At 37.2% G+C, this 10,917-nt stretch overlaps 1 protein-coding gene across 2 annotated transcripts in view; it reads left to right on the top strand.

Moving 5' to 3' along the window:
• The window catches only part of LOC108244205 (interleukin-1 receptor type 1), a 24,756-nt gene extending 19,790 nt beyond the window's left edge, over window positions 1–4,966 (top strand). For both annotated transcript variants that reach the window (XM_017430180.3, XM_017430181.3), the window contains exons 9-12: window positions 1,492–1,635; window positions 2,704–2,871; window positions 4,147–4,418; window positions 4,523–4,966. In XM_017430180.3, coding sequence (XP_017285669.1) covers window positions 1,492–1,635; window positions 2,704–2,871; window positions 4,147–4,418; window positions 4,523–4,819 — 881 coding nt within the window. In that variant the 3' untranslated portion in view covers window positions 4,820–4,966. The remainder of the gene's footprint in view (window positions 1–1,491; window positions 1,636–2,703; window positions 2,872–4,146; window positions 4,419–4,522) is intronic.
• Window positions 4,967–10,917: the final 5,951 nt, after the last annotated feature.

Genomic DNA, 10,917 nt, shown 5'->3' on the forward strand with positions numbered 1-10,917 from the left:
AGAGTTGCTTATGGCTAAATTAGGGTTAGAGTGCGGGTTTTTGATGTTTGTCTCTTTCTTACTGTTTATTCATTGTCACATGCTGTTTTTATTTTGTTTTTTAATTATGTAAAGCACCTTGAAATGCCTTGCTGCTGAAATGTGCTATACAAATAAAATTTGATTGATTGATTGATTGATTCATTAAACATCAAGAAAGAAGAATTCCTTTGCTGATGGAAAACTTCACTCTAGTGTATAGGTGTATTTTCTGCGTGAAACAACTCAGTACAAAACAGCATTCATTTTTTAACTCATGATGCAGAAGGTTAACCTCTAAAATAAAACAGGAAGTTCCAATAAAGTCATATTTAAGATAAATGAAAAGGAAAGTCGGTGTCCAAGATTTTTGTATATGATGACGAACAGATTAAAAACAACCAAAAGATCTCTCAATTTTGCATACACTAATAGAAAAATCAATGTAACTGTTTTGTCATACGGACACTAAATAAAGACAAAACAAAACAAAAACAATGGCTTAAAGTACTCTAAAGGTTTTTAAAAGGTGAAAAATTATACTGTGCTCCAGCCAAAAAAATGTTTCAATAGGTAATTCCTTAAAAATGTTGATGAGATTAATTTCTTTGCAAGTAAATTTCCAAAAGCTTTCAGATTTTTCTAAAGGTCTTTGAAAGTCTTTGTTTCTAAATATGTATGAAACTGGAAAGTGGCCACTCAGAGCTGAGTTTAAGTTGTCTTTAAACTGTGAAATCGAAAACAAGCTTCAGCTTTGCTGCATGAACGAGCCCCACTTTCAGTGTTAATGTCAGGAATATTTCAAAGCAAGCCTACATTTTGTAAAAGGTTATGCTAACCATAATGCTGCTACTGGTGATTTTTCCCCCGTTTCGTTTTAACTTCCTCTCCCACTGTTCAGCTGAGAGTGTCAATCATCTAAAGCCTACACATACAGTGTGTTTAATACACACTGTGTTGTCATTGTTTAATGATGAGAGGTAAACTTGAGCTAGATTTGTAGCCGATTAGGACAAAGATCAATTTCAAAGAAAGCAGATATCATTCTAAAGTTTGTTTAGAAAAAAGAAATCTATTTTGATGAACCCAGAGATGAATGAATTTCCTCACTGAGGGCCCTCAGTTTTACTTTACGTTCAGCGTTTGTCTAACTGAATGCTAAAAATAGCTGTGCTAAGTGCAAGGCTTAAATAAACATTTTTCAACTTTCAGACTGCAAAAATATTGCTAAATAAAACTATCAATTAGTTTTGGAATTATGATTGCCTGCCTTTCATGGTGGCAAACAATAAAGAGGTAGTTATTTACTTAATCTAATCAATCTCATTTATTATTCTAAAATAATTATATAGATATAGATATGTATTTATGTATACATGTTCACAAAAACCACTGTTAAAATCTTAACCCTCTCAAATTAATTTATGATGGAAATAAATTTGAATAAATTTATGTTCTTTTTTATTGTTACAGATCCAAACATTATCCTACCCATTGGACTGGTTTTTGGGAGTGCGACTGTTCTGTTTATCATCAGCGTCATCATCTATTATATCTTTAGGATTGAGATTGTGCTGTGGTTCAGGAGAACGTTTCCAGTTCTATACACAAATAAAGGTAATGCTTCACATCAGGTGTGTGATCCATAATGTGCCTTGCATTTTAGCACTATGACTTATAATCAACACTCAAAAAAGCACTCCATCGCATGTATGGAAAAAACAATTGAATGCTTCTACATTACACGATACAGATAGCACCAAGTACCCACATGTTAATCAAAGTTAGTTCACAGAGTCTTAACTTCTACCTCACATCTGACCGCATGTGTTCACAATGAGCACAAACAGAGGAAACCGCAGGGCCGCCTGCACTCTTTCTGATAAAATGTCAGCTACTGCGTATGTGTGTGGGCCACAGACAGGTTGGTTTTTAGCAGGAAAAATGTTGCTAGGACTCATATAAGAAAATGCAGGATATAAAAGCGATTGAAAGTGAAAACCCAAAACTAAGCATTGAATAAACTACTTTCTTTTCTTTCAGTTACTTAACTTAACAGATAAACCAAATAACACAGATTGTACAATAAAATAAGATATATTTGTTGTTTAAAAAACAGTTGAAAGGTTGTCAGAATAGTACCTACTTCTTTCAGTCAAGTAGCTCTTACACCCTCAACATCACTGCGCTAAAACATGTACGGCTTGTAGAAAGGTTGTCTTCATCTAGAATATCAAGGCAATACAAATCTAATGATTCTGTACATTCTCTAAATCATAAAAACTATTTACTTTTAGATTTAGACTTCAGTTACACTGATGACTACTGACTACACATGTTTATTCAGAACAGACAGAATCAGTTTTTGAGGATGTCTTGACTACGTCTTTCTGCATCTGTCCATGCTTCTGAAGTGGCTTTGTCTGGGGAATTCACTTTAGTCTCTGGTGACTCAGATGCAAAACAACAGAACTGTTGCCTTACAACAACATTTCCTGTACTGAACAGTATATGTGGCTGTTGGTGTTGAATATATTTATAAATAAAAAAAAAAAAAGCTGATCATTGAAATAGGAAGTTTACTGCCTTTTTCTAAAACAAATTTGTGACTGTATATAATTATGTTGCATGATTAAGTAAAACAAACTTATCTAAATAGACTTAATGAGCTGTTTTGTCTGTCAGATTGGGATGGAAAGCTGTATGATGCCTATGTGACCTACCCTCAGCCCGATACCTGTGGATTCAGTGAGGAGGTGGAGAGGTTTGCCCTGCACACACTGCCTGAAGTGTTGGAAAAGGCCTGTGGTTACAAACTCTTCATAGCAGGTCGAGACTGTCTGCCGGGGCAGGGTAAGAGTTATCATCGTTGTCCTGTTTGCTTTGAATTCAGAGTTAAACCTACTTAGTCAGGAGTCAGTCATTAACACAAATTTGTCTCAACAGGATGACGTTTGCATAAAAAACTTTATGACACTTTGTTTAGAGTCGCGAACAGTTAAAAGGGTGCAGGGTGAAGCACCTAGCCTACATTTTTGGCGATTATTCATCCATTTCTGACACATTTTTTGGTTTGCTACTCCACCCACAGCTTTACAAAAACCTGTCCAAAAAATACATCAGAACATGCAGCTCGACTGAGAATAGTGTGCTATGGCTTTTAGTAGTAGTACATTGGGTAATGTAAATGATATCTGCCAAAAAAAGAAAATAAATTTCCACATGCACAGCAAGAATTTGACAAAGCAAGTGAGAAAATCTAGTTCTCTTTGGCGCTCTGTAAAGCAGATTTCACAGTAGAAACATCATTCAGAATTTATACAGGTTATTAAAAGTAGGACTTCACATTACTGAACTGGCATTTGTACCATTTCTTTACACAATTACAGCTTAAGTTTTATGTTTTTTGAAGATTTTGCCCCAAAATTTTTAAGTCTGACTGTTTTGAGGTTTCACTTTTGAGCTGTTTGTTTTTTTGTTGTTTTTTTTTGGTTAAATCTTGCTCCTGCAATATATTCCTGATACAGTTTATACATTGTAAGGTTGTCATTTTTGTTTTCTTTCATCTTATGTGTCTCTCACAACTGCTGGACTTTCAGTTTTCTTTTTCTCAAGTCACCCAAGAGCCCAGGGAGTGCACATCCAAACTCTAACTTACTCCCTTTATGTCGGAGCTGTGAATTTTCACTTCAAAACCTGAAGCGGAGGGTGTATCCAATGCACCACATCTTCTACATAAAACACGTAGATAAATAAAACTTTACATATATGACTATCAAAAGTCCCTGCAGGATTTCATTTTTAAAGTTTAAAAATAAAATAAAAAACAAGGACAAGCTGTAAAATGTTTTAATCTGATGTTCTAAAATAAAGCTTGTAGATTCTGTTCAATATTTAGGTTTGGTTCTGTCTAAAGTTAGATTTTTAGAAAAGTAGGTTCAAAATGACAAATGGGCTTTGTAGAAAAAAAGGTTTTGTATTTTGGAGCTTCAGACAGTAGCTGCATTGGTACTCTTCAAAATTGCTTCGATAATCTATTTCTGGTTATTACCTGAGTATTGCTGTGCTGTCGGTCGAAGGCACTGTAACTTCAATATTTCTCATCCATCTTCATCTTTCCACTTACAGCCATTGTGGATTCAGTGGATGAGAACATCAAATCCAGCCGCCGCTTCCTTCTGCTCTACACGGCCTCTACTTTCATCAGCAAACGACACACAAGCAGTGTTAGCAGTAACAACAACAACGTTTCAAAGAACAGTGACGGCAAAATTGAAAGCAAGACCAGCGATGGCAGCAGCTTGGGTTTGGATGGTGGGGATAAAGTCTTCTCAGACACCAGGCAGTATCTGGAGTGTGTGGCAGCGATGCACAGAGCACTGCTGGAGGGCTCTCTCAAGGTAAAGAAACAGACTCTGCAATGCATCCACATCTTTGAGTATCTACTTGTACTAAAAAACAAACAAAACTGTTGTTTGGTATTAATCCAACTATTCTTTTACAGGTGGTTCTGGTTGAGCTGGAGGAGATCACCCCAGCCCAACTGGCCCTCTTCCCAGAGTCGGTGCTTCACCTAAGGAAGAAGCAGGGTGCTGTGTGTTGGTGGAAGAACCTCCAGAAGACGCAAGGAAGGAGGACATGTGTGAGGTGGAGAGAGGGCGAGCAAAAAGGTGGAGAAGACTCACCGCTGTCACCGTCTCTCTCTCCTTCCTCCAGGTTTTGGAAGGAAATGAGGTATCACATGCCTGTGAGGGGCAAGAGGGTGGTGTCTGCAGAGAAAAATGCCCTGCTGAACCTATGATGGAGTTCTGTGTGTGTCACTGTGTAGCTGAAGTAGGACACTTCAGCTAAAAAACAAGGTTCGCATTCGTATGTTGTGTCAAAGCAATCAGTCAAAAAAAGTGAAGAAAAAAAAAACATGCTCTGTGCAATGACTCGGAAACAAGAACTCATCTGAAGTTCTGACCTGTTAAGGCCTGTTAATTGTTTATCTAAAAGAAGAAAACAAATTCTTGTTTAAATGTTCATGTAAGTAAAAAAATGTACATACAAATTGTAAAAATGTAAAATATGTGTTTATGGGTTGATAGTTGATTTGAAGACTAAATATTTTGTTCCACATGCTGTCATTCATTTATTGTTGATGAAATTTAAAAAAGGTTTATAAAAAATGTTTATGTGTATAATATTTATAACAGCAACTTATTCCACCAACATCCTATGTAAAACTTCAGTGTTGTTTTGCTTTTGGGCTTTTGAACCGGGTATGGGGTGTCCATACTGAACATCAATGTGGACCTGCCAACAATGCCCAGTAGGCCAGAAATGTGAGGTCTTTGGGGTTTTGTTAAATTCTGTATAGTTTTGATTTTGCTTTGTTGCTTAATTGATCTGTTACCTGGTTTGTATCAATTAATTTTAACTTTCTGTCAACATCTTTCAGCAGTTTTATTGTAACACTTTGCTCATATTTATTGTTTTTTTATTGTTCTTAATGTTTAACACTATTTTGCAGTTGCATTAATTTCTTTTGTGCAGCACTTTGGTCAACTCCATTCTTTTCTGTGCAATACACAAGTACTGTATAAAACAGATTTGAATTCTTAGTTTTATGCTGTACTTCTAAGACTACCTGTTTATAAAAAGTTTATTTTTTCAGGACATCCTGTCTTGCAGCAACCTTGCTGTGTTTTGAGATAAAGCTGTTTACCTTCACTCACTTGTTGCTGCTTCCTTCCTGCATTTGAGTCATATTCTTGCACCCATCCATGATTTACTGAGGGATGAAAACAACAGATTATATACTCCAATTTAATCAGTGTTGCAATGTTTTAATTTACCAATTTATGTGAAGATTTAATTGGATTTACCTGAGCCTTTATCTGTCTAACAGCTTATGTATAATAAACAACACACAAGTTGATACAGAACCTCAGTCTCACTCACTTTAAGGCTGTTTATGTGCTACTGGCTGTTTTTTGAATGGCAATTGAAAATAAAATGTTATTTTGTATTTTATTGCTTTTTGTGGTGCTTGAATTTGTGCATTTATTCATACAAACTCTCTGTCAACACAGAGTTTGTGACCCCTATCGAGATACACAATCCTGCAAATTGAATCTAATGTGGGAATAAATGCCTTCTGTGGATTAAACAAAAGCATGCTTGAGAAGTGCAGTGTAAAAGATGCAGAATATAGTGGTAGCAAGAATGCAGCACTGCTTAACTCCACTGCAGATGTCGAATGGCTTGATGCAGCTTCATCATAGACGACAGTTGTTTTCATGTTGTTATGAAAGGACATCACAATGCTCAGGAGATTTGGAGGGCAGCCAATTCTTTTGATGATCTTAAACAGGACATCTCTGCTCACAAGGTCGAATGCCTTTCTGAGGTCATTGAAGACCAAGTAGATGGACGGTCCCTGTTCTCTAGTTTTCTCTTGCAGCTGTCTCATTATGAATTAGTGTTGGGTCGTTCAGGAACGATTCATTCAAATGAATGAGTCTTTTGAGTGAACGAACTGAACCGAATCACGTTGTTCACTGATTCGTTCCTTTCTTAGTTCAGTTGAGCTCAGAGTAAGCGGGAGTGGAACTTCAGCGTTCTGTGACTCACTCATGACGTGAATCTAAATGACAGAGTGGCGTGCAGCGTGCAGGCTGGGAGGGACTGTTGTTGACATCAGAGCGAAATGTGACTTAAGATTCAATCACTGTAAATAAACTCCATGTATCACTCAGTGAACGAAACACTGTCTGACTCTGCCCTGAGTGATTCTGTTTCCTCCTCAGGGGGATTTGCTCTGAGGCTTTTGGCAGCGGCAAACGTTTATTCAAACTATTTGCTAATGTTGGGTCAAGCTTCATGAAAATAAACGTACACACACGCCGTCCCCATTATCTTAACAGACTGAGGTACACATAAAGTAATGAAAGGAGAGGAGAAAGAAGAAGAGTGAGTGAGACTCCTAGCAGGACAAGCTGCAGAAGCGAGGTGGGGGGTGGAGGGCAAGCTACAGTTCTGTTTTGAGAAGATTTAAAATAAATTGAAATTAACAACAATAATAGCATACAGTAATATTATCCCCTCTGTGTCTCTACTGCTATTATTATTATTATTATCAATATTTTAATGCTAATTTGCAATTAAACTGTACTTTTACATCAAAACTTGTTTGATATAAACAAAAACAAGTTTGAACCTGTTTGAACTTTTGTATGTATCTGTATTTAGTCTCCCTGACATTTTTTTTTGCATTAATTGATAAACTCCGCAATTTTTTTTCCATCTTTCCTATAGACCAGATGCTCTGTGTCCTTTATAAAATTTTAACAATAATAGTAATATAAGAAAGAGGACTCTTGTTTACATTTAGTGAACGTGCTTCTTGCTGTTGTAATGTTTTGTCACTCGTGAACATCAGCTACACAGAGAGAGGAGTCTGTCAGAGAGGGCAGGGAAGAGATTCGTTCAATAAAGGTACTGCTGATTCACACATGCGTGCACACAGAGAACTGCCGTCAAGGAGGGATTGTTTGCTTAGTACTGTACTGGAAGTGGGGCTGTGTTGTTCACTCATGTAATGCACGAATAAACTGAATGAACTGAAAGATTCCATGAAGAAATCTTTTGAACGAATCATTTTAATGAACTGATTCTAGGGATTCAGGACACTCAAACGAACTGCCGTTTTCATTACTACTGTGAACACCACATCAACTGTGGATCTTCTAGATCTGAATCCACACTGTGATTCTGGATAGACTCTATTGGTGACAGACTGGGGCCGGTTCAGCACCAGAAGAACAAATAGTTTGCCCACAGTACAGAGCAGAGATATGCAGACAAGGTTGTTGCCGTCACCTCTGTCATCCTTCTTCTTAAAGAGAGTGACAATATTGAAATCTTTCATGTCTTGGGGCACTGCACCCTCTCTCCAACAGAGGCACAAAAGTTGGTGGAGGAGATTTAGGAGTGGGTGTAAAGCACATTTTAGGATCTCTACAGGAATGCCAGTACGTGTACTGACGAGAGTGACAGGGCTGATGGAGGTCTGCAACTGGGACTTCAAGAGTCTCTCCAACCCTTCTGATGGAGGTGTAATGCAACCATGAAAGTTATTCTTGCTGTCCAAACCAACTTCGTAAATTCTCTTCTCTTCAGGTGCCTTTCTCTGCCAGAGAACCATATATTCTTTTTCTTTGTTGCTGCCAGAAGCGGAGAGCCCTGTCTCCTGAAGCGCAATAATATCCAGCAGAAGCCTGCTTAGTTTGTTGTTGATGACAGCTGATCTGCAGGCATCACCAACCTCCCGGAGATCCACTGACAGTCTGGGTGTAATGGTCTTTACATTATATGTGCCTAGCTTGAGTGTGGGTGACCTGTAAGATCTTTTGTTTTTGTTTGGTGCAGTGGTTTTAGCCCACTTATCAAGTTTTGCCATAACCCCATGCACCTAGTGGGAAGGTGAGGCAGTGGGCTGCCCAGCTTAAGACATACGGTAGCTACCAAGAGAGATGTGGTTATCTCTCCCTCTGCCAGGAGCAACACCTAGCGCCTGCTCTGTATCCTAGTTGAGCTGTAGCTTATCACCCGTGACTGCTGCTCCCCATGTTGTCATTACTTGAAGTGATGGAGTGGCCTCTCCAGACTGCTGACCTAAGTGGTGTTTAAGAGGGACAAGTTGTTGCCCAGGCAACAGGGCCCTCCTCTCCTCATCTACAGCAACATTCGGGGGAAAGGTGAACCCAATGCACTCGGTACTGAAGACAATGCAGAAACTGCCAAAATAGGTTGATTACAACTTCAGACCACCTGCGGGTCTCCTACTCAACGTGGAATATTCCTGAGAACACATCTATCAGAGGGATGGCCATCCAAGGTACAAGAGCTGGAGAAACCAGGAGAATCTCATTGAGATCAAAAGTCTTGATAGCACTTTATAATAACTACACCTTATTTAGCCTTATTTAATCATTATTAAATTATTTTTAACCTTTAAAACATAATTAATTAAGGATGATTCATATTTAATACGCTATAAATTGACACATTTATTAATGCTTTACCCATAACGGCTAATTACTTCCAAACCCAACATACTCAATGTTTATTAGGTGAAAAGATTAACTTGTGTGTTGTTTCTACATTAACAAATACTTAATAAAGCATAAATAGTCTTCACTTTTGAAGGGTTCACAAAAAGACTTAACTAACTACTAACAACTGCATTAAATATTAATGCACTGCAGGATAGTATATAGTAAACTAAAACATTCTCTAACCATTAATACATGTTTAACACCTGGTGTGAAAGTACATTTATATGAGCTTTTACATACATATACACAAAGTATATAGAATAGTTAATTCATGAGTTATTAAGCATGAATAAACATGAAGTATGTTGGTTTTGGAAGTAATTAGTCTTTATGGGTAAAGCATTATAAAATTATTAATGAATGTGTTCATTTAAAGCATATTAAGTAGGAATCATTCTTAATTAATGAGGTTTTCAAGGTAATTAATCATTTATTAATGATTAATTAAGACTAAATAAGGTTTAGTTATTATAAAGTGCTAATAAGATTTTTAATCTCAATGAGTTTCTCCTGGTAAAATAAAGGAAATTAAATGAAAATGAAATTTTTTGCTGATGGAATCAGACTTGTGCTGATACAAATTAGAGCAAAGGTGAACACTTCCTGTGACTGAGATCAAACTTCTTTTTACGAATCATTAATGTTTATGCTGTGTACAAATATCAGAAAAACTAACTTTAATAATCCATTTTTAAAAAAATGCTCTCTATTAGATCTTTGCCCACTAGTCTTTCATTTTTATTTTGCAAAATACAGCTGACACGATGAAGGTCATGCCATAAAGATAAATAAGTTGCAAAACGTGTGTACTCGTAGCTTTGATTTGCACTGCATCTGAAAAGGCAAGAGCACAGTGAAGAGCGTGGTAGTGGTGGTGGTGGGTGCTAGAGCAACAAGAGCGAGTCCTTGATCAACCAATCAGATGGGACCTTGAAGCGTTTCCTTGTTTTCTCAGTCAGTCGCCTTCCATCGTCATCTCTGCAGTGAACTATGCTGTGGTGCACCAAGCCAGGATGTTTATTCTCAGAGTCTTCATATCTTTGTTTCGGTTCATTTTTTGTGTTGTTTTATATGAGCACTGTAACGCACAAAACTTTAACTTTTTATTACGAGTAGTGACAAACTAAAAGTGTAGTCAGGTCAACATGCTGCTATCTCATGTCAGCAACAATCAAAGTCAAGACAAAAAAGTTGGAACTTGCTGAGTAGCCACTGCTCAATTCTATGCATTTATTTTTAAAATGTCAATTTAAGATGACTGCAGCTGTTGGCTAACAAACATGAATGCTAATGTCGATCTTTTCTTTACCCTGAGGTTGGCTTCTGATTCCCAGCATCTCCTGGTTAAAGGGCTATTACACTTCTTGTATCTGGCCTCAGCTCTACTTTACAGTTAAACATATCCATAATAGTCAAACCTGGCCTGAATGATTCTATACTGAATATCAATTCATTTAAATGCTGTTTGAAAAAACTTTGTTAGATTTCAGTACAGCACAAGTTTATTTGTCTTAACATTTAACATGAAACATGGAGAAAATGCCACCAGAACTCTAAATTTTAACCTGTTTTTAGACTTCCTTCTGAGCAGCAAAACAACTGCTGATTTTCTGGTCATTGAACACCTCTTTTTATGTCACACAGCTTTCAATGACCAGAACTGGGGGCATTTTAAAAAAAATGTCATTCTGGTGGGATTTTCAACGTATTTTACAGCAAATTTTGGCATTTTTAAGCTTGCCTCAGCCTTTTGCTACAAGCAGCTCACAAAATGTGTTGCGAAAGTCTCACACGC

This window comes from Kryptolebias marmoratus, linkage group LG6 (assembly GCF_001649575.2).
Source record: "Kryptolebias marmoratus isolate JLee-2015 linkage group LG6, ASM164957v2, whole genome shotgun sequence".
NCBI classification, from domain to species: domain Eukaryota; kingdom Metazoa; phylum Chordata; class Actinopteri; order Cyprinodontiformes; family Rivulidae; genus Kryptolebias; species Kryptolebias marmoratus.